General features: G+C 48.5%; 1 protein-coding gene across 6 annotated transcripts in view; it reads right to left on the bottom strand.

Annotated features, from left to right (window-relative positions):
* Positions 1 to 27,240, bottom strand: part of PRMT7 (protein arginine methyltransferase 7) — a 169,236-nt gene that overhangs the window by 100,763 nt on the left and 41,233 nt on the right. For all 6 annotated transcript variants that reach the window (XM_033941581.1, XM_033941580.1, XM_033941579.1 and 3 more), the window contains exons 6-7: positions 23,725 to 23,837; positions 13,281 to 13,528 (exon numbers count right to left, since the gene is read on the bottom strand). In XM_033941581.1, coding sequence (XP_033797472.1) covers positions 13,281 to 13,528; positions 23,725 to 23,837 — 361 coding nt within the window. The remainder of the gene's footprint in view (positions 1 to 13,280; positions 13,529 to 23,724; positions 23,838 to 27,240) is intronic.

The following is a 27,240-nucleotide window of genomic DNA, read 5'->3' as shown; positions in this document are numbered from 1 at the left end:
ACTCTTTCAGTGAAAAAGAATTTCCTGGTGTCACCTCGTAGTTTCCCGCCCCTGATTTTCAACGGATGCCCTCTTGTTGTCGTGGGACCCTTGAAAAAGAAGATATCTTCCTCCGCCTCGATGCGGCCCGTAAGATACTTGAACGTCTCGATCATGTCTCCCCTCTCTCTGCGCTCCTCGAGCGAGTATAGCTGTAATTTGTCAAGCCGTTCTTCATATGGAAGATCCTTGAGTCCCGAGACCATCCGGGTGGCCATTCTCTGCACCGACTCCAGTCTCAGCACATCCTTGCGATAATGTGGCCTCCAAAATTGCACACAGTATTCCAGGTGGGGCCTCACCATGGATCTATACAATGGCATAATGACTTCCCTCTTACGGCTGACGAAACCCCTTCGTATGCAACCCATTATTTGTCTTGCCTTGGATGAAGCCTGCTCCACTTGATTGGCAGACTTCATGTCCTCACTGACGATCACCCCCAAGTCTCGTTCTGCTACCGTTTTTGCTAGGATCTCGCCATTAAGGGTATAAGACTTGCATGGATTTTGGCTGCCCAGGTGCATAATTTTGCATTTTTTTGGCATTGAAGTTGAGTTGCCATGTCCTAGACCAGCGCTCCAGCAGGAGTAGGTCGTGCATCATGTTGTCGGGCACTGAATCTTTGTCTGTTGTGCATTTGCCCACTACATTACTTAGTTTGGCGTCATCGGCGAATAATGTTATTTTACCTCGAAGCCCTTCTGCCAAGTCCCTTATAAAGATGTTGAATAGGATTGGGCCCAAGACTGAGCCCTGTGGCACTCCACTGATCACCTCCGTCATTTCGGAGGGGGTGCCATTCACCACCACCCTTTGAAGCCTACCTCCAAGCCAGTTCCCAACCCATTGCGTCAATGTGTCACCTAATCCTATAGAACTCATCTTGCCCAGCAACCTGCGGTGTGGTACGCTATCGAATGCTTTGCTAAAGTCCAGGTACACGATGTCCAGGGACTCCCCAATATCCAGCTTCTCCGTCACCCAATCAAAGAAGCTGATCAGGTTGGATTGGCATGATCTCCCCTTAGTAAATCCATGTTGTCGGGGATCCCGTAGATTCTTTTCATCCAGGATTTTATCCAATTGGTGTTTGATTAGAGTTTCCATTAGTTTGCTCACTATCGATGTTAGACTCACTGGTCTGTAGTTTTCTGTCTCCATCTTTGAGCCTTTCTTGTGGAGTGGAATGACGTTAGCCGTCCTCCAGTCCAACGGGACGCTGCCTGTACTAAGGGAGAGGTTGAAGAGCGCGGACAGTGGCTCCGCCAAGACATCACTCAGTTCCCTAAGCACCCTGGGGTGCAGGTTGTCCGGCCCCATTGCTTTGTTAACCTTGAGCTTTGACAGCTCACCGTAGACACTGCTGGGCGTAAACTCAAAGTCACTAAAAGGGTCAACTGAGCCAACCCTTGTCTGTAGCTGAGGGCCAAGCCCCGGCGCTTCTCGGGTGAAGACTGAGCAGAAGTATTCATTTAATAGTTGGGCTTTTTCCGAATCCTTATCCACATAGTCTCCGTCTGGATTCCTAAGACTTACAATCCCGCCTGAGTTTTTTCTTCTGTCACTGATATACCTGAAGAAGGATTTATCTCCCTTCTGGATGTTCTTTGCCAGAGACTCTTCCATGTGGAATTTAGCCTCTCTGACTGCTGTTTTGACGGCTTTTGATTTGGTCAGGTAGTCTGCTCTAGAGTCCTGCTTCCCTGATTTTTTGTAAGAGATGAAAGCTTCTTTCTTCTCCTTGATGAGGTTTGAGATCTCTGCAGTAAACCACTGTGGCTTATTGTTCCTTCGCCGTTTACTTACTGATTTAACATAGCGGTTTGTTGCTTCTTGTATGGTGGCTTTCAAAGTCGACCACATTTCTTCCACATTATCAGTTTCAGCTTGGCTTTGTAGCGCCTGGTGAACGAAGTCTCCCATTTCTTTGAAATTTGTGTCCTTGAATTTGAGGACCTTGGTCAGTGTGGTAGATTTAGTGAAACCTTTCCTGAGATTGAACCATACCATGTTGTGGTCACTGGAGGCCAATGTGTCGCCCACCGAGACCTCTGTGACACTTTCTCCATTGGTAAGTATCAGGTCCAGTATTGCCTGATCCCTTGTTGGTTCCAACACCAGTTGCCTGAGTCTTGCTCCCTTCATAGTGTTTAATAGCCTCCTGCTGCTTCCGGAAGCAGAGGTAAGTGTAACCCAATCCACATCAGGCATGTTGAAGTCACCTAGCAATACTGTGTCCCCACGCAAGGTGATATTTTCTATATCTCCGATTATTTCCATATCCAGGTCATCCTGTTGTCTTGGGGGTCTGTAAATTATGCCAAGATACAAGCATTTGTCTTTCCCTCTGGCCAAATTAACCCAAAGGGATTCCCCAGTGTACTGGACATCTGTGATTCTCGTGACCTTAATGTCATCTTTAGTATATAATGCTACACCTCCTCCCATTCTGCCCTCCCTGTCCCGGCGAAGCAAGTTGTAACCCGGTATGACCATATCCCACCCGTGGGAGTCTGTGAGCCAGGTCTCGGATATCGCCACCACATCCAGGTCGGCATTCCTTATTTCTGTTTCCAATTCCAGGATCTTGTTTCCTAAACTGTGTGCGTTGACGTACATAGCCCTCCATGTTGTATTTCTGTTATGTCTCAATGGGGATATTTCTGCTTGAGCTATTTGAACACCTTTAGCATTGTTTGCGTTATTTGTGCTTTCCTTAGGCCCAGAACTACAATGTGTATTCCCCATATACCCAGAACTACAGTGTGTACTCCCCTTAGACCCAGAATTACAATGTGACCCATAAATATGATATGACCCTACTCCCGACTTGAAAGTGTGTGCACTCACCCCCGACCCAGAATTTTGGTGACTGCAGTATACAAATGCCATGTTATGATAGTTGAAAAGAGTTATCTTATTTCATTAAGTGTCAGTTTACAGAAAAAAAATTTCTCTTTTTTGACGGCTTCAAATCATTAATTGAACCATATCCACGTCATTCTCTTCTTGGTTGGGCTGAGAACTTTTCAGCAATCCCTCGAATGGAAAAAGGAAACCAAAAGAGGATAATTAAAGTGGAAAGCAGGGAGTAAGTCAGTCAATGAGTAACAATTGAGACAGTGAGAGAAGTCAGCATATGATCAAACCATGAAACTGGTCTGGCAGAAAGAATGAAGATCTAGTGAAGTGTCTAAATTAGATGGTACCAAGTCTAACGTATGTCCTGTTGAAGGGGTGGGGAAAAGCACAGTTACTTACCGTAACAGGTGTTATCCAGGGAAAGCAGGCAGATATTCTTGACATGTGGGTGACGTCATCCACGGAGCCCCGTCGCAGACAGCTTTTCAAGCAAACTTGATTGAAGATCTCAAAGTTTGCTACTGCTGCACCACGCATGCGTGTGCCCTCTGGCTCCACTAGAGGGCGCGTCCCCTCCTCGTGGTCTTCAGTTCAGATAGCTAGCAAAGAAGCCAACCTGGGGAGGTGGGTGGGTTGCAAGAATATCTGCCTGCTGTCCCCGGATAACACCTGTTACGGTAAGTAACTGTGCTTTTCCCCACCCCTTCAACAGGACATACGTTAGACTTGGTACCATCTAATTTAGACACTTCACTAGATCTTCATTCTTTCTGCCAGACCAGTTTCATGGTTTGATCATATGCTGACTTCTCTCACTGTCTCAATTGTTACTCATTGACTGACTTACTCCCTGCTTGCCACTGTAATTATCCTCTTTTGGATAATTATCCAAATTATCCCAGAACAAGCAGGCAGCATATTCTAGACATGTGGGTGACCTCCAAGCTAACCAGGATGGGACGGTGGGAGAGTTGGCAATTTAGGAGAACAGATTACGCAAAACCGACTGGCCGAACCAGCCGTCGTTCCTAGAAAAGGTATCCAGTCAGTAGTGAGAGGTGAATGTATGAACCGAGGACCACGTGGCGACCTTGCAGATCTCCTCAATAGGCTTGGACCTGAGGAAAGCGACAGACGCCGCCATCGCTCTAACTTTATGCCCCGTGACCCGACCCGGCAGCGGGAGACCAGCCTGAGCAAAGCAGAAGGAAATACAAGCAGCCAACCAGTTGGACAAGGTACGCTTGGAAACAGGGCGGCCCAACCAATTGGGATCAAAAGATAGGAAGAGCTGAGGAGTCGTCCGATGAGACTGGATGCGTTGGAGGTAAAAAGCCTACGCCTCTTACAGTCAAGGGTGTGAAGCGCCACCTTACCCGGATGAGAGTGGAGCTTCGGAAAAAACACCGGAAGGATAATGGACTGGTTGAGGTGAAAGTTCAAAACCACCTTGGGCAAGAACTTGGGATGAGTATGAAGGATCACCTTGTCATGATGAAATACAGTAAAAGGTAGGTCCGCAACCAGCGCTTGAAGCTCACTGACTCTGCGAGCAGACGTGAGAGCAACCAAGAACACCACCTTCCAAGTGAGGTACCTCAGATGAGCCTTATCAATGGGTTCAAACGGAGGTTTCATCAATTGAGCCAGAACCACATTAAGATCCCAAACCACCGGAGGGGGCTTGAGTGGAGGATGAACATTGAAGAGGCCCTTCATAAATCGGGAAACCACCAGATGGACAGAGAGCGGTTTCCCATCAAGCGGTTGATGAAAGACAGCAATCGCACTGAGGTGGACTCGAATAGATGTAGATTTGAGGCCAGACCGAGACAAGTGGAACAGATAATCCAGCACGGAAGGCAAAGAGGCAGACAGTGGCTCCATGAGGTGTTCAGCACACCACGCAACAAATCTGGTCCATTTCTGGGAATAGCATTGTCAAGTGGAGCTCTTCCGAGAGGCCTCTAGAACATCCCTCACCGACTAAGAGAAGCCGAAGGAGGGAGGCACGTGGAGAGGAACCAAGCTGTTAAGTGTAGAGACTGCAGATTGGGATGCAACAGCAAACTCCAACTCTGAGACAGAAGAAAGGAAACACAGGCAGCAGTAGAGGCTACCTGACACTGAGTTGAAGGAGAAGGGAGAACCACGGCTGCCGGGGACAGCGAGAAGCTATCAAGAGCATGGTGGCATGAGCTGACTTGAGCTGCACAAGAGTCCTCAAGATCAAAGGAAAAGGAGGGAACGCGTATAGGAACCGGCCCGTCCAATCTAGCAGGAAAGCATCCGCCTCGAGACGATCCGGGGAGTAAATCCTGGAACAGAAGCGAGGCAGCTTGTGGTTGAGGGGGGAGGTGAACAGATCTATTTGCGGCGTCCCCTATTGAGTAAACACCTGGCGCAGAATCAAGGTATGGAGCGACCACTCGTGAGCCTGGAGAAGATGACTCAACCTGTCCGCAAGGCAGTTGTGTTCTCCCTGGACGTAGACCGCTCGAAGGAAGATGTTGTGGCTGATCGCCCACTCCCAGAGCCGAAGAGCCTCCCGACACAGAGACAGGGAACCCATACCCCCCGCTTGTTCACATAATACATTGCCACCTGGTTGTCTGTGCACACCAGGACGACCTGATCCTGAAGCAGATGACGAAAGGCGACCAGGGCATTGAAAATGGCCCGAAGCTCCAACAGGTTGATGTGGCACCGACGGTCGGCGCTCGACCAAAGACCCTGGGTCCGGAGGCCGTCGAGGTGAGCCCCCCAGGCATACGCGGAGGAGTCCGTTGTGAGGACCTTCTGCGGCAGGGGCATGAGAAAGAGCAAACCTCTCTAAAGATTGGAAGAGTGTGTCCACCAGCAGAGTGAACGCCTTAAGGAGGGAGTCACCGTAATGCACCAAGAGGCAGAATCCCAGTCCCGTCTCCACTGAGACGCCAGGGTCCACTGCGGTATGCGGAGGTGAAGCCTGGCGAATGGAGTCACATGAACCGTGGAGGCCATGTGGCCAACAAGATCATCATCTGTTTGGCGGAGGTCGTGGACTGAAGGGCGACCCTCCGGCATAGGTGGATAAGGGCAGTTTGCCGAGACTGAGGCAGGAACGAGCGAAGGCAAACCGTGTCCAGCATCGCCCCAATGAAATGCAGGGACTGAGAAGGGTTCAACTGGGACTTTGGAAAGTTGACCTCGAAGCTCAGATTCTGAAGGAAGAAAATAGGCTGTTGGGTCGCTGAAATAACCCCCTCCTGCGACTGCGCTTTGACAAGCCAGTCATCGAGGTACGGAAACACCTGAAGACTCTGCAACCGCAGGGCCCTGCCACCACCACTAGGCATTTGGTGAATACCCGTGGGGATGAAGCGAGCCCAAACGGGAGGATCCGATACTGCAGATGAAGGTCTCCCACCTGAAATAGAAGGAACCTGCGAGAGGCCGGGTGGATCGGAATGTGAGTGTAGGCCTCTTTGAGGTCCAAGGAGCAAAGCCAGTCCCCCTCGTCCAGCAAGGGGTACAACAGGGGAAGAGAGAGCATACGGAACTTCTCTTTGACCAGGAAGTTGTTCAGCTCTCGAAGGTCCAGGATAGGGTGCAGGTCCCTGGTCTTTTTGGGGACCAGAAACTACCGGGAGTAAAACCCCGAGCCCCGTTGACACACCAGGACTTCCTCCACCGCCCGGAGATGAAGGAGGGCATGGGCCTCCTGGAGAAGAAGGGGGAGTTGTGCTTTGTTCGAAGGACACCCTCCTGGGGGCCGGGCCGGAGGTGGCGCCCGTAAATGAAGAGAATATCCCTCCCAGATGACGGAGAGGATCCAATGGTCCGCCGTGATCAGAGCCCAACGGGGAGAAAAGGCACTGAGGCGGCCCCCTATATGCAGAGGAGAAGGCTCGAGGACGGAGGGGGCCGGCCCGCCCCAACCCAGATAGTCAAAAGAACAGCGCTGGCTTAGCCATCGCCGGTGCCTGAGGCTTCTGAGGGGCCCTCTGCTGTTGCTGGCGCCGAGGAGGTGGCCTGGAAAATGCCGGCGTCGACTTCTGGGGGTAGCGCAGGGGGGGGCAACTTAAACGACTTCGGAGGGGCAGGCTTCGCCTTGGTCCATACCAACGAGGCGAAGGAACGCTCATGCTCAGAGAGGCGTTTGGTGGCTGCCTCGATAGAGTCATCAAAGAATTCGTTGCCCAAGCACGGGAGATTTGCCAGCCAGTCCTGCAGATTCGGGTCCATATCCACGATGCAGAGCCAAGCCAATCGGCGCATGGCTATTGCAAAAGCGGAGACCCTGGAGGAGAGTTCAAAGGCATTATATGACGCCTGAAACATATAAAGTTGAATCTGCGACAAGGTATCCAGGAGCCGGCAAAATTCCACCTGGCGACGGACTGGCAAGTCCTCCAGAAATGAAGGCATAGATTTAATGCATTGTTTGAGGTAGGAGGTGAATGTAAAGTTGTAGTTCAGCACCTTATTGGCCATCATCGAGTTTTGGTACAGGCGCCTGCCAAACTTGTCCATAGTCTGGCCCTCCCGGCCCGGGGGTACAGCCGCATAGACTCATGAAGGATCAGACTTCTTCAGGGAAGACTCCACCACCAGGGATTGGTAGGAGAGTTGAGCCTTCTCAAAGCCTTTACAGGGGACCGTCCGGTACCTGGACTCCATTTTGGACGGAATAGTTGGGATAGCATAAGGAGTCTCCAGATTCTGGAAGAAAGTCTGCTGCAAGACCGGATTCAAATGAAAATGAAGGGATTCCTTAGGAGGATAAGGAAGCTCCATCTCCTCCAAATATTCCCTGGTGTACCTGGAATCAGACTGGAGGTCCAATTGCAGCGCCTTGCCCATGTACAACACAAACTTGGTGAAGGAGGACGGCTTACCCGCAGAAAGCCCCCCCCCCCCAGGGGGAAGCCGAGCGAGACTTCGGGGCAGCAGAAAATGAGGGGGATGCCTCCCTCGAATACTGCGCCGGGGTATCAGTGTCCACAAGCTTGGACGGTGAGGAGGCCCCATTGAGGGAATGAGGAGGAGGAGTCGACGACTGCTTGCTTCGAGGAACCCGGGAAGGTGAAGACCCCGGGGTCCAAGGAACGGAAAACCGGGCAACCCACTCCGATGAGCCCCGGGGAGAAGAAATTGGTCGACCCTGGAGGGAGGCGGGAGTCCTCGACCTCGGCGCTCCGCGGTCCGGAGACCAGGACAGGAGAAGAGAGGGGTCAGACAGGACGAGGTCCGACGGCTTAATGGACCCCGTAGTGCGGGGACCCGGGGACCGACCTCGCCTCGGGGGAGAGTCCCTGGGCCGCTTCGCAGCTCTCTGCCTCAAGGACGAGGCACGTCTCGACCGGTGCTTCGCCCGAGGCCGGGCGGCGGGAGAAGTCTGCTTCAATGGAACCGGCGAGGAATCACTCGAGGACAAGTGTCGAGACCGACGCAACTTGCCACGATGCTCAGGCTGGTCCGCAACGAGCGAGGTCGTGGCCGGGGCAAGTTGGGCCAAAGCCGAGGAGATCTGTGAGGTTAAAATAGCCTTAAGCATATCCTCGAACATCGGCACGGAGACCATAGGGTTCAGAGGAACCGGTGCTCCACTGCACTCCAACGAGGGCGACCTCGATGCAGAGTATTCCCTTAAAGTGGAGGCAGGCTTGGAAGTAGGTCTCTTTGAGGCCAGCAGGACTATGCTCGCTGCCTGGGTGGCCAGAGACTCCGAGGAAGGCTTCTTCGGTAGCTGAGCTGAACCTGAAAGAGGAAGAGGAGATTTATCCGAAGCCAAGGTCTTCGAAGCCGGAGCCCCCGAGAACTTAGAGGCCGAGGGAGATTTGCCCAGGACTGAGGTCTTTGAGGCCAACGTCGAGACTGAGGCCGAGGCCGGGGTCGAGGATCTTCGCCCAACGCCGACAAAGAGCCCGAGGCTGACGGGTAGCGCAATGAGGACAGGAGTCCGAGGGGTGATCGACACCGAGGCAAAGGATACACCAACGGTGCGGGTCCGTGATAGAGATAACCCGACCGAACTGCGTGCACTTTTTAAACCTGGTGAGAGGCCGGGACATAAGGCAAAGAGAAGGGCTGTGGTGCAGGCAAGGCCGAGTGGCCACAAAAAGACCGGGACGCCCCGGTCAGGAAGAACCGAAAACAAAAAGATTTAAAAAAAAAAAAAAAAATACGGAATTAAAAAAAGAAAATAATAAAACACAGAGCACTGTGACTTCCAACTCGAAAACAAGAAAAGAAGCCACGGTGCAAGAAAGGCACAGGATCGCAGAGAAGAGAGACAGGGCTTTCTGGCTCTGCGGAAAACTAAGAACTGAAGACCACGAGGAGGGGATGCGTCCTCTAGTGGAGCGGGAAGGCACAAGCATGCGTGGTACAGCACTAGCAAACTTTGAGATCTTCAATCAAGTTTGCTTGAAAAGCTGTCCGCGACGGGGCTCCGTGGATGACGTCACCCACATGTCGAGAATATGGGATAATGAATGTTGAAGACCAAGACCAGAAAGAAGAGTAAGAAAGTGAGTATCCTGTGCATAGGTGGGATTATCAACACAGATTTTTTTAAGGATCAGGAGGTCGGGATAGGAAACTACTACTTCATATACTATAGCAGTGGTGTCAGCAATGGGTGGATAGTAAAATGAAGTGGCAGGTTCCCCTTTAACTGGTTGCCAGGGATCTTTTACATCAATTGATGAGGAAGGGTTTTTTTAAAAACATGTTCAACATACTTGGCCCCTTTAAATTTATCTCTGAGAGCATTAGATCACAGGTTAATAAGCAAAAGTCCTTACAGAGGTGTAGTTATCTTTCACACAATAATGTGGCTTGCCAGAGTCAGCACAAACTGAATTTTATATTTGCAAAATAAGGAGCTACACAATGCAATTCTTTATTTTTACTGTCAAATTAGGTCTAATTTTTTGGCACTAAAGTTGTGACAACACAACTTAGTAAATACAAGCCTTAATCTTGCCAAAAGTCCTTATCAATTTAGTAAGCTTCTGCTGTAAAAGGCTAAAAAAACCCAAACCCCCAGACAAAAACTCTACAAATTTCTTTATATTGCCCTCATGAAGGAAATTAATTTAGAACCTGTGGTTGTAAAATAACATTGATTCTTTCTAGTACTAATGAACTAAGATGTTCAGGACCACTTGTGAGGTTATAAAGTTTGATCTAGTTGTGATATTAGGATGCTGAACAAATCATCATTTATATAGTAACATAGTAAATGATAGCAAATAAAGGCTAGCAGAATCCAGTCTGCCCAGAAATGCAGTTGGTGTTGTATCTGCGACTTCCAACATGGTTTTTTTTTTTTGTTACATAGAGCATTCTGGATCCCAGTTCGTTTACAAAAGTTGGATAGCTCTAAGTCAAATAGATGTTGTCATTGTCATTTCGAAGCAGGGACTTTAGATCACTTATTGTTCTATTGTCCTTTAATTTTGGCATTTTGGAAATCAATATGGGGCCAAATTAATTGTTTGTTGGAAAATCCAGTGGCATTGTCTTATGATACTGTATTATTTGGTATGTCAATGAGGGCTAAAAGCCAAATATCATCTAAGAACAACAGGCTTTTATTAATAATGAAAGGAGTCGCCATACAACAAATTACGAACAATTGGACAAGGCTTAATTATAGTTTTTGGTGGAATTCACTGTGTCATATGTATATAATGGAAAGGACATTGGCCATTCAGAAAGGGAATTTTAAGAGTTTTCAGGAGATTTGGGAGCCATTGACAAAATATTGTAACGTTTAAATAGTATGTTCCCCTTTAAATTTGCACATCCGGGAGGGGGGAGGTGGGGGGTTGATAGGTTAATGAATTTTGAATAATTGATATGGATGATTATAGATATTTTATGCATGGGCATTGTGATTGTTTAGGGGGGAGGGGGGATTAATTCTGTAATGGATATTATAAGAATATTAAGTGTGATATTTGAGTATAAAATGTTGTATTTACTGTTACACTTATTGTAAGTATTGAAAATAATGAAGTGGGAAAATTTTTTTTACATGCATTTTAGGAATGAGTTCACTTTACAGAACAAGCATAACCTTGTGTCAAAAAAGCTTGAACAAAGAAATGTGTTTTTAGCAATTTTCTAAACTACAATACATCTCTACAAAGTTGTAAAGCTCCCGATATTTTATTCCATAAAAGTGGGTCCGCAATAGAAAAACAGGAGTTCATTGTACTTCCTCCCTTTTATACAAATTCAATAGTAAACAATTTTTTGATCTCAATGATCTTGTCAGCTTCTTTAAAATTGGAGAAATGTGTTCAAAAAAGGATGTCCCCATCAAGATCCTAGCTGCTGAATTCTGAACAGCCTGCAATGCTTGCATATGGACATACCACCTTGGATCCTATCCACAAGTCATTCAGCATCAAAGAGGAGAAGTCTCGCAGTGGTTAAAGCGACAGCCTCGGCATCCTGAGGTTGTGGTTCATAGGTGGTTCAAACCCATGCTGCTCCTTGTGACCCTGGGCAAAGTCACTTAATCTCTCCATTGCCCCAGGTACATTGTGAGCCCATCAGGACAAACAGGGAAAAATGCTTGAGTACCTGAATAAGTTCATGTAAATCGTTCTGAGCTCCCCTGGGAGAACGGTACAGAAAATTCAATGAATGAATGAATGAATAAATCTAATATAATAAAACGGTAAGCCGCGAATGCACACTTCCTATGCGTGCGTCCGTTTTCCGTGAGCTGTAGCGACCCATAGGAAGTGCGCATGCGCGGCTTACGGTCTGGCCTCACACGAGGCAAGACAAGTGCACATGCGCGCCCTTCCCTGCTCTCCACCTGCGGAGCGGCGGCTGCCGGCCACTAGCACCCCCTGCCCTCTCCAAGCCGGGACCGCAGCCAGCCAACTATCGCCTCCACAGCGCAAAATTACTTATCTGCCAAGCCTGCGAGGAGAGGAGGGAGAGGGCTGGGGGCTGTCCCGCTGTCAGCATGGCCCCGATCCCCTTGCGCCGCAGCAGTGTCGGTAGGGAACAAGTTGACGACTCCCCCCTCCCGCACCAACCACTGCCGCTCCTGTTTGAAGCGGCCTGATGAGGTTCGCGGCCGGCTGTAGCGAACCTCGCAGGCCGTTCACCACATGAACCACGTTCCCTCTGACGCGATCGCGTCAGAAGGAACATGATACCATATGGAGAGCGACCTGCGAGGTTCAATACAGCCGCCCATGAACCTTAGCAAGCCGCTTTGAACAGGAACAGGAGCGGCAGCAGGAACCATGGATGGATGGAGGGAGGTAAGAACGGGAGGGGAAGCCAAAAAAGAAGGGCTATGGAGCAGGCAGAAAAGGGAGCTGTTTTGGTGGGAGGGTTGTGCTGAGTGCAGGAAGCAGGCAGGCAGGCATTGCACAACAGGGGGAGAGGCAAAGGGGGAGGGAGAGACACAGACACAAAGAATGACAGACAGACAGCGTCCAGGGAGAGAGAGAGAGAGAGAGAGAGAGAGAGACAAATAAAAAACAAAAAACAGACATACAGACATCTACTCTAGCACCCGTTATTGTAACGGGCTTAAACACTAGTAAATAAATAAAAGCTTTGCTGAAGTATAAGTAGACAGGATCTAGTGCATGCACTTGATCCAATACTTTTGTCACTTAAAGAAATCATTCAGATTTGTCCGACATGATCTGCCTTTGAGTTAAAACAGACCTTCTAACTCACTGGACTGTAAAAAGTTGATCATCCTTATCTATTTTAGCTAATTTTCTAAACTCTTTTTTTAATGTCTTATATACCACTTGCAAGCTCAAAAGCTATCAAAGTGGTGGTGTACATTCAAACACAGTACATATTTTTCTGTCCCTGGGGGGCTCACAATCTAGGTTTGTATCTGAAGGAATGGAGGGTAAAGTGACTGCCCAAGATCACAAGGCGCTGCAGTGGGATTTGAACTGGGCTCCCCTGTTCTTGACACTGATCTTACTATTAAGCTACATTCTACTCCTATTAACTTCTGTTCTCTTCCTGATAATGAAAGAAATGTTTTTACAAAGTAAAGTTTTGGCCACTGTCCAAAACATTTCCAGATTATCCTTACGCTCTGTTACTCTCATGGAAATCCAGTCATTTGGATATTAAATTTTCCTTACAACATGAATCTACAAAGTAGGAACACACCAAGTTTTCTTTTTTCCTGTACATCAGTTGTTAAAAAAACCCACTCTGCATAAGGACTGTGGGTGGGAAATGGGACATCTAGGTTGGGACATTTACTCATGTTTTAAAAAAGGCATGTACATTAGGAACAGCAATTAGAGAAAATACAGAGAAAAAAGGGCAGTGTCACTCTGTAGTTTCCAACTATAAGTGGACGTGGCAGTTTCACATACCTGAACATGGTCATCACATCACTGAGTAGTTTGAAGTCATTCTGAGGCACCTGATTAAGTTGGATGTCATACACTGAAGGAGCACCAGGGCACTTCTCCATTGCTATGAAAGGGACAATATTTTTCTCATAGTTCCTGGTCTTACAACAGATACGGAAAGGAACCAGCTTGTTCCAGGACCACATTCTTTTGGACTCCACCAACTGAGCATAAACAGTAGCCCTATGAGGCACAGCTTCCCATTCTTCCTGTATCCCCCCCAGAAGGAAAAAAAAAAGTTCAATACATTTTTTCCAAATCTGCAAAATGAAAACAAAATCAGTTGGAAAAATGTGGTCCAATCTACTGTCTGAAGCTGGAACTATCAGAGTAAAAGAAAATACCAAGCAGCTTCACACAGTACAATACCAAGGGTTCATAGACAACGGCGCGAAAGACAAAAGCGCGCGCTGACAATTGAGCGCAGCGTGCGCCGCCGCGCCGCTCTAAATTACAGTTTTTAGGAGCTCCGACGGGGGGTTTTGTTGGGGAACCCCCCCAGTTTATTTAATAGACATCGCGCCGGCGTTATGGGGGGGTTTGGGGGGTTGTAACCCTCCACATTTTACTGTAAACTGAAATTTTTCCCTAAAAACAGGGAAAAAGTTAAGTTTTCAGTAAAATGTGGGGGGTTACAACCCCCCACACCCCCCACAACGCCCCCACAACGCGGCGCGATATCTATTAAGTAAAGTGGGGGGGTTCCCCCCACGCCCCCCTTTGGAGCGCTAAAAACAGTAATTTAGAGGAGCGCGGCGGCGCGCACTGCGCTCAATTGTCTGGGCGCGCCTTTATCCCGGCGCGCTTTTGACCTGACACCATACCAAGCAGCTTCACACAGTAAAGCACAGTTACTTACCGTAACAGGTGTTATCCAGGGACAGCAGGCAGATATTCTCACATGTGGGTGACGTCATCTACGGAGCCCCAGCGCGGACAGCTTTTCAAGCAAACTTGATTGAAGTTTCAAGTTTGCTACACTGCACCACGCATGTGCATGCCTTCTCGCCCACTAGAGGGCGCATCCCACCTCGTGGTCCTCAGTTCCATCACTAGCAAAGAAGCCATCCCCGGGGAGGCGGGCGGGTTGTGAGAATATCTGCCTGCTGTCCCTGGATAACACCTGTTACGGTAAGTAACTGTGCTTTATCCCAGGACAAGCAGGCAGCATATTCTCACATGTAGGTGACCTCCAAGCCAACCAAAAAGGGGCAGGTGGGAGGATGGCAATTTAGGAAAACAGACACCGTAACACCGACTGGCCAAAACGGCCGTCGCTTCTGGACAAAGCATCCAGACAGTAGTGGGAGGTGAACGTATGAACCGAAGACCAAGTGGCAGCTTTACAAATGTCCTCCAGAGGAGTAGATCGGAGGAAAGCAACCGAAGCTGCCATCGCCCGGACCTTATGCCCCGTGACTTGACCCGGGGGCGTAAGACCAGCCTGAGCGTAGCAAAAAGAAATACAAGCAGCCAACCAGTTGGACAAGGTGCGCTTGGAAACAGGATGTCCTAAACGATTAGGATCAAAGGACAAAAACAATTGAGGAACCTTCCGATGAGACCTTGTACGTTGGAGATAAAATGCCAACGCCCTCTTACAGTCAAGCGTGTGGCGCGCTGTCTCGCCAGGATGGGAGTGGGGCTTAGGAAAGAAAACAGGAAGGACAATGGACTGATTGAGGTGGAAATCAGACACAACCTTAGGTAAAAATTTAGGATGGGTGCGGAGAACCACCTTGTCATGATGAAACACAGTGAAAGGCGGGTCCGCAACCAAAGCTTGCAGCTCACTAATCCGTCGAGCAGATGTGAGGGCAATCAGAAATACCACTTTCCAAGTAAGAAATTTCAGGAGAGACTTGTCGATAGGCTCAAAGGGAGGTTTCATCAGTTGAGCTAAGACAACATTCAAATCCCAAACTACGGGAGGAGGCTTCAGAGGGGGACAAACATTGATTAGACCCTTCATGAAACGTGTCACCAGAGGATGAAGCGAAAGAGAACGTCCGTCCAAGTGACGATGGAAAGCAGAAATGGCACTGAGATGCACCCGAACAGATGTCGTCTTCAGGCCGGAATTAGACAGATGTAACAAGTAGTCCAGCACCGAAGACACCGGGACCGAATCCGGGTCCAGATGACGTGAGGAGCACCAGGAGGAAAACCTGGTCCATTTCTGGGAATAACAAAGCCTGGTCGAGACCTTGCGCGAGGCTTCCAAAACTGCCCTCACCGACTGAGAAACCTGGACCGAAGTCAAGGGGAAAGGAACCAAGCGGTCAGGTGTAAGGACTGAAGATTGGGATGCAACAGCGAACCCCGACTCTGAGATAGCAGAGAGGGAAACACAGGCAGTAGCAGAGGCTCCCTGACACTGAGTTGAAGAAGCAGGGAGAACCAGTGTTGACGAGGCCACCGAGGCACAATGAGAATCATAGTGGCTCCGGATGATTTGAGACGAACCAAAGTCCTCAAGATCAGGGGAAAAGGAGGAAACGCGTAAAGGAACCTCCCTCCCCAGTCGAGAAGAAAGGCATCCGCTTCTAGACGGTCCAGGGAGTACATCCGAGAACAATACAGGGGAAGTTTGCGAGTCTCCGGGGAGGCAAACAGATCCACCTGCGGAGTCCCCCAGCGGTCGGAGACGTCGCGTAGGACTCTGGAGTTGAGTGACCACTCGTGCGGCTGGAGAAGCCGACTGAGTTTGTCTGCCAAGCAGTTCCGTTCTCCCTGGATATAGACCGCCTGTAGGAAGATGTTCTGGGAGATCGCCCATTCCCAAAGGCGCAGAGCTTCCCGGCAAAGGGACCAAGAGCCTGTCCCACCTTGCTTGTTCACATAATACATGGCCACCTGGTTGTCCGTTCGCACTAGGACTACTTGATCTCGGAGTAGGTGGCAGAACGCTCGAGCCGCCAGAAAAATGGCACTAAGCTCCAACACATTGATGTGACAGCGGCGATCCTCCGCCGACCACAGTCCCTGGGTCCGCAGACCGTCGATGTGGGCCCCCCACGCGTACTCCGAGGAGTCCGTGGTCAGAACTTTGCGATGAGGAGGGACGAGAAAGAGCAAACCTCCGGAAAGATTCGAAGAGTCGGTCCACCAACGGAGCGAACGTCTCAAAGAAGGAGTCACTGCTATGCGACGAGAGACAGGGTCGCACTCCTGGCGCCACTGAGAGGCCAGAGTCTATTGAGGAATTCTCAGGTGCAGTCTGGCGAATGGAGTGACGTGGACCGTAGACGCCATGTGGCCCAGAAGCATCATCATGCGCTGAGCCGACACCACAGGAAGCTGAGAGATCAGACGGCCCAACCGAACCAAAGCCTCCAAACGAGGAGGAGGGAGGAATGAACGGAGGCGAACAGTGTCCAGCACTGCGCCTATGAACTGAAGTGATTGGGCCGGGCACAACTGTGACTTGGGAAAATTCACTTCGAACCCTAGTCGCTGAAGGAAGGCGATAGACTGTAGGGTCGCTGAGATAACCCCCTCCCTGGTCGGGGCCTTGATCAGCCAATCGTCCAGGTAAGGGAAGACCTGAAGCCCCCGAGACCTCAGGGCTGTAGCGACTACCACCATACACTTCGTGAAGACTCGAGGGGACAAAGCCAGGCCGAAGGGGAGGACCCTGTACTGCAGGTGTAGCTCGCCCACCTGGAACCGTAAGAATTTGCGGAAGGCGGGATGCACCGGAACATGGGTTCCTTCAGGTCCAGGGAGCACATCCAGTCCCCTTCCTCCAAGAGAGGATACAATATCGGAAGTGACAACATCCGGAACTTCTCCCGGACCAGGAACTTGTTGAGTTTCCTGAGGTCTAGAATGGGACGCAAGTCCCCGGTCTTTTTTGGGACCAAAAAGTAACGGGAGTAAAACCCCCGCCCCCGCTGGTCGGGGGGTACAGGTTCCACCGCCCGAAGCTTCAACAAGGCCCTGGCCTCGGCCATGAGGATGGGGAGCTGGGTCCGATTGTATGGGCAAGCCCCCGGTGACTATTCCGGCGGCGCAGAGCAAAAGTTGAGAGAATAGCCCTCGGAGACGGTCCGGAGCACCCAAGCGTCGGATGTTATCTCGGTCCAAGCCGCGTAAAAGGACCGGAGTTGACCCCCTATGGGAAGGGGGTCCGGCGCGATCGCGGAGGGGGGCCGGCCCCATCCGCCTAGCCCGTAAAAAGGACGGCGCTGGCTTGGCAGGACCCTGCGCTGGAGTTTTGGTTTGTCCCCCTCTGCCCTGTCGAGGGGGGCGCATAGACTGTGGCCTAGAAAAAGCCGGGGTCGACTTTTGAGGGTACCGCCTCGGGGGAGGCCGGAAGGGTTTCTGCAGCGTGGCCCGAGGTTTCGGTCGGACCAAGGAGGCCAACGAGCGCTCCTGTTCCGAGAGCCGTTTGGTCGCCGCCTCCAGGGATTCATCAAATAATTCGGACCCCACGCAAGGTAAGTCCGCAAGGCGTTCTTGCAGGTTTGGGTCCATATCGAGGGTGCGTAGCCACGCCAACCGGCGCATAGCTACCGCAAAAGCCGACACCCTCGATACCAGCTCAAACGTATCGTACACCGCATGAAAAAGGTACAGGCGCAATTGAGACAGGTTGGACATAAACCTGTCGAACCCTTCCTTGCGGGAGTCCGGCAAGGCTTCACGATATTGGGGCAGATCCTTTACCATGCCACGCAGATAGGACGAAAAGGTAAAGGCATAATTTAAAACCCTGGTTGCCATGAAGGAATTCGCATAGAGGCGACGACCAAACTTGTCAAGGGTCCGACCCTCCCTGCCGGGCGGGACCGCCGCAGAAACTCGGGAGGGTTGCGTCTTTTTGAGCGCAGACTCGACCAGCAAGGACTGGTGGGAGAGTTGAGCCTTCTCAAAACCCTTGGGTGGAATCGTCCTATATTTGGACTCCATCTTGGACGGGACCGCAGTGACTGTAAGAGGTGAAGCCAGGTTCTTAAGTAAGGTCTGATGAAGGACCTTATTCAAGGGCAGCCGAGGGGATTCCCTTGGTGAAGTGGGGAGGTCCTGCTCCTCGAGGAACTCTTTAGTATATTGAGATCCAGCCATGAGGTCCAGACCCAAGGCACACGCCATGTCCTGCACAAAGCTGGAGAAGGAGGACGGTCTGGCAGGCGGCGAGGGAGTTCTCGACCTCTCCGCCGAACAGAAGGGGGAAGCCTCGTGAGAATATAGCGGTTCCCTACCGGACCCCGAGCCCCATGAGGCCAGATCCAATGGCCTCGAGGGGGTCGGGGAACGTCTCCGCCTCGAAGAACCCCTGGGAGAAGTCCCAGGCGTCCAAGGGACCGAGGCACGCTCCCTTTTCCTCGGCGAGGAGTCAAGAGAACCCCCTCTCGCAGGGGAATGGAGAAGCCTCGGGTTATCGAGGCGAAGCTCCGAGACCCGCAAGGCCTCGCCCCCGAGCGGCAAGGAGCGACCACGTCGCCGAGGAGAGCCACGCGAACGCTTAGGCTTCCTCGGGCGACGCCTCGCCCGAGGCCGGCCCGAGGGCGAGGAACCCCGGGAGGACCTCGAGGAGGAGGAGGAGGAAATCCGTCTCACTCTGCGTACCTTGTCCCGGGGCCGTACGCTGCTCTCAGGCGGGGCCCCCGAGGCCGAGGTCGAGGGCAAGGTCGAGGCCGAGGTCGGCGGTGCCCCAGTACCCGAGACCGAGGGAGTCGAGACCGAGGTCGCCGAGGTCGGCGCACCCGAGGTCAAAGCAGTCGAGGTCGCAGCCCGCTGCAGTTGTTCGAGGGCGCCAGACAGCTCCGAGGAAATCAATGCTCGGAGCAGGTCCTGGAACGCCAGAATCCCGATCATGGTAGGCAGGTCCGAGGCCGGGGGATGCTCCCTGGAGGGCGACCTCGGTCTCGAGTATTCCCTCGGGGCATTAGTGGCCGGAGTCCTGGGCGGGGCCGAGGACGACCCACCCGCCGCAGAGGAGCTCGAGGATGGCTTCTTCGATGACCCTGGAGTCGGGGATGGAAAAGAGGACTTACCCGAGGCAGGTTTGGTCGCAGGCGTCGGCTTCGAGGTCGAGGTCGAGGGACGCGGCGAAGCCGAGGGCGCCGAGGTCAAGACCGGGGCCGAAGCCGACGTCGAGGCCTTTCCGGGCGCGGAGTCAACTGCGAAAAGCTCCGCCATCCTGGCGCGGCGTCGACGGAGCGCTCTGGCCTGAAAAGTGGAGCACCGATCGCAGGAGTCAGTCGGATGCTCGGGTCCAAGGCAGAGCAAGCACCACCGGTGGGGGTCAGTGATGGATAGTAACCGCTCACACCGGGTGCACTTTTTGAAACCCGTCAAGGGACGGGACATGAAAACCCAACCGACCGAGAATGAGGCCGGGTCGCGGCTCACGGGAGCCCCCGGAGCCGACGGAAAAACTTTTTTTTTTTTTTTTTTTGAGTCAAAGACGTAGAAAACTAAAAGAAAGAGAAAGCAAGTACCACGACCGAAGAAAAAACACCGGACGCGGCGACAGAAGGCAAAAATAGTAGAGCTCAAATTCCACAGGGCTTCTGGCTCCGCGGAAAAAACTGAACTGAGGACCACGAGGTGGGATGCGCCCTCTAGTGGGCGAGAAGGCATGCACATGCGTGGTGCAGTGTAGCAAACTTGAAACTTCAATCAAGTTTGCTTGAAAAGCTGTCCGTGCTGGGGCTCCGTAGATGACGTCACCCACATGTGAGAATATGCTGCCTGCTTGTCCTGGGATAAAGCATTATAATGGTACCAGATAGGCAAGACTAAGGCCCTCTTCTATCAAACTGCGATAGCAGTTTTTAGCGCAGGGAGCCATGCTGAATGGCCCACGCTGCTCCCGACGCTCATAGGAACTCTATGAGCGTCGGGAGCAGCATGGAGCATTCAGCATGGCTCCCTGCACTAAAAACTGCTAGCGCAGTTTAATAAAAGCTGTTTTCAAATGCTTCCCAAAATCCCATGGATTTGTGCACTTATGGATTGCCTCTGGTTAAACATTCCAATTTGCAGTTACAGTTACCAAACATGCATGGTGACTCAAATTTCCCTTTCACACACCCCAGAATTACGAGTACCTACAATCTCTGGTTTGCAGACTGTAAAGATCTCCCTAGCCAATAGTTCTGCAACCTATCTTGAAGGTAACTTGAAGCCAGTCACCTCAACATTTCACACTGTATTATGTACCCAATAAATAACCAATGCAAAGAATACTGGAGAAGGGGTAATATGATTCCAAGTTTCCAAGTTTATTCTATATTTGATATACCGGCCATCAACAAGTATCTGGTCAGATTCCTTATCTCTTTCCCAGTAATAAAATGTGGTTACTGTGTTTTGGACCAGCTGCAATTAGCAAATTGTCCTCTAGGGCAGTGTTTTTCAACCGCTGTTCCGCGGCACACTAGTGTGCCGCGAGATGTTGCCTGGTGTGCCGCAGGGCCCGGAGCTGACAGGGGGCCCGAGGCAGGGGCGCCAGTAGCTCGCCAAGGCAAAGTGAGTCGATCACCCAGGACTCACTTTGTCTTGGCGATCTAATCTATCGAGCTGATAAGTCTTCTTCTCCCCGACGTCAATTCTACAGTCGGAGAGGAAGTTCGGGCCAGCCAATCGCTGCCTGGCTGGGCGGAACTTCCTTTCCGATTGTAGAATTGACGTCAGGGAGAGCATGCGTCGGCGTCGGCTTTGGGGCCTGTTATCCATTGGTGGGTCCTGTTCCCCGATGGCAGCGGCAGTGGCAGTGGCTTGGGGAACGGCAGGGAGAAAGAAAGAAAGAAAGAAAGGGGGCAGGCAGGGAAACAGAAGGAAAAGTTTCAAGTTTCAAGTTTATTCAATCTTTTGATGGATCGCCTATAAAAATTTCTAAGCGATGTACATAGCATAATAAAAAGAGATAAGAAACTTAACATTGTAAAAATACTTAACATTGTAAAAATATTAACATAACAAAAAAACATTTAAAACGTACATGAGGGGAAAGGGAAAGGATAAAAAGTTACAATTTCGGGTTTTGTGAAAAAAAAAGGGAAAGTACAAAAGGTAGGGTAAAAATGGTAGCACAAAATGGCTTGATCATACTCCATATACAATAATACTAAAGCGTAAGAGATTTAGAGGAACTATTAAAAATCAAAGGCATCTTTAAATAAATATGTTTTTAAAAGTTTTTTAAATGTTGTGATATTTTTTTCAATTCTAATAAATTGAGGAAGTTTATTCCACCTTTGTGGACCGGCAACAATAAAAATATCTGCTCTTCTGGTGCCTATGATTTTTAAAGAAGGAACTGCTAGTAAGCATTGATCAGTAGAGCGAAGAGATCGATGAGGTTTATATGGGATTAAAGATTTAGAGATAAATTGAGGTTCATTGAATGATAAGGTTTTAAAAATTAGGAGCATTAATTTAAAACAGATCCTATGATTTACTGGTAACCAGTGAGCATCTATCAGTAGTGGAGATACGTGGTCAAATTTTTTAGAATTATAAATTAATTTTATTGCTGTATTTTGAATTATTTGTATTCTTCTTATTTCTTTTTGTGTGATGTTTAGGAATAGGGCATTACAGTAGTCAATTTTCGCTATTATAAATGAATGAATTAATATATTTAAAGAAGAAGGAGTGAGAAATTTAGCAATAGATCTTATCTGCCGTAATTTAAAAAAACAAGTTTTAATCATATAAGATATATGTTCATGGTAGGATAGTTTGTCGTCTATGTAAACGCCAAGAATTTTTGTTGAAGATACCATATTAATGGGGGTGTTATTAAGAAGAAAAGGTTTAGAAAGAAAAGTATCTTTTTTCCAATTGAATAGAATAGATTGGGTCTTATTAATATTTAATGCCAATTTATTTGTGTTTAACCAGTTTTGTACGTGCTCTAGCTTTAGATTTATTGAGGAAATATCTGTAGTGTTTTCTGGGTCTAAAGGATGTATGAGTTGGATATCGTCTGCGTATGAATAGGGAATGAAGCCTATGGCCTGACAAAGTTCTAATAGAGGTGCAAGGAAGATATTAAACAATAGAGGAGACAAAATAGATCCTTGTGGAATTCCAAATGTTGAAGTGTAAGGGGTGGATTCCTCATTGTTAAATCTAACGATAGAAGTTCGGTTAGTGAGGTAAGATTTAAACCAGTCTAAGACTTGCTCGTTAATTCCTTTTTCTTCTAGTCTTCTTAAGAGAAGATCGTGATCAATGGTGTCGAAGGCGGCGGAAATGTCTAAGGAAAAAAGTATTACTGATTTGTGTTGATCGAGGTAATAATGGATGTTAGAGGTTAAACCTATTAGGGAATACTCGGTATTATGGAATTTTCTGAATCCTGTTTGGTTTGGGTGTAATGCATTTGTTTTTTCAATAAAGTCAGATAGTTGATTGAATATAATTTTTTCTGTTAGTTTTGCAAGAAACAGAAAAAAAGAAAGAAAGGTCAGGGAGAGAGGAAGAAAAAGTTGGGGGAGGGAATGAGGTGTGGAGGAGAGAAAGCATACAGGCTGATAGAAGGGAAGAAAGATTGGATGCACAGTCAGAAGAAGAAAGTGCAACCAGAAATCACCAGACAAGGTAGGAAAAATGATTTTATTTTAAATTTAGCAAAGTGGAGGCAGTATTACCACAGTTTTCAAAGGAATTTGCCCAAATAACTTAATAGTTAACTGGGTAAATTCCCAGAGATGAAAACTTCCCTTCACTTACTATGCACAGTTCTGAATTTATATCTGCTGTCTATATTTTACAATATGGTCACCTTTTACTAAACCGCAATAGTGGTTTTTAGCGCAGGGAGCCTATGAGCGTCAAGAGCAGCGCTGGGCATTCAGCGCAGCTCCCTGCGCTAAAAACTGCTATTGTGGTTTAATAAAAAGGATGGAGGGTATATTTGTCTATTTTTGTATGCTATAAAATCCAAATACAGAGAGAGACTGAGAGCTGTTGACGAAGAGCTACGTGTGTGTCTTTCTTCGATTCCAGCCAGAATATCAGCTTTGTGTTCAGCCAAACAGGCCCAGGTTTCGCACTGAATAAAGTATTTTATAATTTTTATTTCGTAATAAAGTAATTATAAAATACTTTCTTTGTGTTTATTTGATTCCTATTCAAGAGAATTACTTTATATATAGTCAATATAGGCAGAGAGTTAAATTTTTTAACATTTTCTAATGGTGGTGTGCCTCGTGATTTTTTTCATGAAACAAGTGTGCCTTTGCCCAAAAAAGGTTGAAAAACACTGCTCTAGGGCATCCCTAAGTATATCAGACTAAAGTAGTCCAGGTATGAGATCATGAAAGCCAGGAACATGAATGTGCATGGCCGCTGTAGGGCAAACAAGGTACACTGAGTTTATGTATATAACACGTGCACTTAGTCTACTTTAATGCAATCATATTATCAGTACATATCCACATACCTGCATAAGATATTTGTGAGCATGTTCATAGCTTGGCAAAGCCCCTTCTCCAATCAGCTCGGTATCAAACAACTCTGTTACCAAGATGTTAGCACGACTCTTGATGTCCCCATCTGAAACAAATAATTCAGCAGATAAAATTACATTATCAGATAATCAGTCTAATTTATATAAACCAATTATTTTCACTATAGAAACTCTTTGTTCACAGCTTTTAGTTGCTTTGACAGGGGGAAACCAAAAATATTCATAGTAAGAGTTCCCTCTACTGAGAACCCTGTACATAAAAATCAGTGTGACAAGCTCAGAATAATGAGCACGCAAATTTATGCTGCATTACAATCATTAAAATCTTGATTCATTGAGAAGTGTGGTCTAGATGGATGGCGTTTAACTATTAGGGACCCGGCCTTGAAAAAGCTCTCTTCAGCGAAACATGTTGGCAAAAGGAAGTCCCTAAGAAAGAGAGACCACGAACTAAAAAGATAGGTTAAAATTTAAAAAATTAAATTTATATAATTATATATTTATAAAGTTAAACATAGAGTATTAAATGTATTTATAAAATTGGATCCGGTGAAGACAATGCACATTAAGCTTAACGTTATGAAATTGAATTGAACGTGGAGTGGTGCATCTGAGGATCTAGCTGGCAATCTTTATGACCTGTCTCAAAAAGGGAACAAGTTCGATATATGGTTATTGACAAATGATTGTTGAGCAAAATTTATGAATAAGGTGCAGTTAGTTGCATTAAAATCATGGCATGATTGGCTTAAAAAAAAAACTTTACCAAGAAAAAACAAAATATACCAAGAAAATTTGGCAAAAAGCTTTAAGCTACCTTTTAGAAATCCACACCCGTCCAAGGAACTATAAATATAAATGTAAAGGAACCTCAATAAGGGCTGTCAACCCTTCGATTTTGTTTGGCCTCGGGCAAGTGTCCATAGGTGACTAGCACCAGACCTGTGAGGTCTAAGTGAACACAGCCACATACATCATAATGTTCCTGGTAGTTTTTTTTAAATTAAATACAAATAATAAAACCCTGAATGTGAATTCAAAACAGGAGCAAAAAGACTAAGAGGCGTTTTTAAACCCCCCAGAGAAAAATTCAGAACACAATCAAAGTGATAATAATAATAAGAAAAGTGCAGTTCATAACGTTGCTAAAAAGCAAACAGTTAAGGTAAAAATTAAACTTAGCTAAGTCCCATCAAGTTCACATCATCACTCTATCTGCACTAGTAGAATCCCAACCTTACCCCACTACTTAGCTTGGGTAGGACGCAGGAGGAACACCTTCTCCCTTCTGCCTCTGGGCCCTTCCTCTCCAAAATGGTGGCACCCTGTCCCTGCCTGGTGCACCAGTCAGTGGTGGAGTGCTGTCATCTTAGAGGGCAAGCCCAGAAGCAGAAGGGAGGTGGTATTCTTCCTACCTCCTATCAAAGGTGTGTGGTGGGGTGGTGGTGAGATTCCACAAGACTACTAGGGCTATTGGTAACTAAGAAGTTGAGGCTGGGCTTAGCTTAGGCCAAGCTGGGCCACCAGGCTATTCTTTTCTGAGGAGTTGGCCTGCGAGGGATCCACTAGACCACTGGGGATTTTTGTGAAGGAATCAGGAGGAGTCCACCAGATTACGAGGGTTTTTTTTTTTAAAGGTTGGAGGGGGGGGGGGGGCACAACATGGTAAGGAAAGCCCTTCTAATGCAGCCCTGGATTTGGCTTTATTTTTTCTAACAATAAACATACCCAAGAACTTTTTTTTTTTTTTTAAAGCATTGCTGCGGGGTATTAAATGACAGACTGTTCACCCTTTCCAAGGTAGGGAGAACGAGAGGACACTCTCTAAAGTTGAAAGGGGACAGATTCCGTACAAACGTAAAGAAATTCTTCTTCACCCAGAGAGTGGTAGAAAACTGGAACGCTCTTCCGGAGCCTGTTATAGGGGGGAAAAAACCCTCCAGGGTTTCAAGACAAAGTTGGACAAGTTCCTGCTAAACTGGAACTTACGTAGGTGAGGCTGGACTCATTTAGAGCACTGGTCTTTCACCTGAGGGTCGCCGCGTGAGCGGACTGCTGGGCAGGATGGACCACTGGTCTGAACCAGCAGCAGCAATTCTTATGTTCTTATGTATTTAAATTTCCACACTGAAACTATTAGAGCATTGGGCGGCGGCACACTAATGCCAGTGTTGGGTTATGAGCATTGGCCCATCAGTTCCGTACATGCCAAACTTTCCACTTCTAACCCTGTTCAAATCCAGGATCAAAGCACATTTTTTGAGACTACTTTTAATTCTTAACACCTTACTCACCTCTTCAATACCCATACTGTTTTAATTTTTTTTCATAATAACTTTACTTTCCTAATCCTTATCTGTGCTATTTGTCTGTCTTGAATAGATTGTTAAACTCTGTCTCTTATGTGTTTGTGTACACAGAGCTGCATGTCTTCCAGTGTTAAAGGATTGATGGTACGTGAAAGAGTAGCCTAAAGGTTAGTGCAATTGCCTGAGAACCAGGGAAACTGGGTTCAATTCCCACATGCACAATATTTGCCACAAAAATAAAAAAGTATACCCTCCCCCCGCCGATGACAGCCCTCCCTGACAAACCAGCACTGGGAACCAACCTCTCCCCTGTGGCAGTGAAAACGGCAGGAGGGATACCCATTCCCTCCTGCCATGCCGACCCTTAACTCCCCCCCCTCCGTACGCAATAAAAAATTGACAGGAGGGTGTCCACTCCCTTCTGCCACTGGATATTCCCCCTAACCCCCTCCCCTGTTACCTTTATCTGCAGTTGGAAGCGGGAGGGAAGCAAGGTCCCTCCACCTTCAAGGCCCACCGATTCAAAATAGTGGGCCTTCTCCTCAGTGCATCATGTGATGCACAGGTGTAGGGGAGTCCAAGGCCCTCATTGGCTGGGATATCTAAGGCCCCTTGGGAGGGGCCTTAGGTGCCTGAGCCAATCAGGGCTTTAGGCTTCTCCCTCTGTAGATGCCTGATTTTGAGGAGTCGGATCAAGACCGGCAGAGCCTATAGTGACTTGGCAAGAGGGAAGGCCCCTGCAGCATCTGGCTTCTTTATTGCCAGCCGGTTTAGCGGGACCGGGACCGAAGGCAGGGCTCAGCGCAATCCATATGCATGCCACTGCTGACTCCTCACTCCCCCCTCCTCCCAGTGCCCAGCAAACAGCATGGACAATCGCTGCGACTACCGCCGGGAGGAATCAGCTGCCTGCCTCACATTAAGGGCCTGCCCTGGACCCACGACTCCGTTTCCCACAGCCAGAGCCCCAAGTAGGTAGTACTGGAAGTGGCAAAGGGAAAGAAAGGGTGATGGGGAGAGATCATGGATAGAGGTAGAGGAAGAGAGATGAGGTGTTGAAGAAAAGAAGGGAGAGGATATGCTGGACAGAGGGGGCAAGACAGTATATCTAGTTAGAAGAGTGAAAATATAGGGGGAAGAGAGAGAAAGAGAAGATGCTGGAAGGGGGGAGAGAGGGAAT

This window comes from Geotrypetes seraphini, chromosome 4 (genome assembly GCF_902459505.1).
Source record: "Geotrypetes seraphini chromosome 4, aGeoSer1.1, whole genome shotgun sequence".
Classification (NCBI taxonomy): Eukaryota; Metazoa; Chordata; class Amphibia; order Gymnophiona; family Dermophiidae; genus Geotrypetes; species Geotrypetes seraphini.
This window is presented reverse-complemented; position numbering and strand designations above follow the sequence as displayed.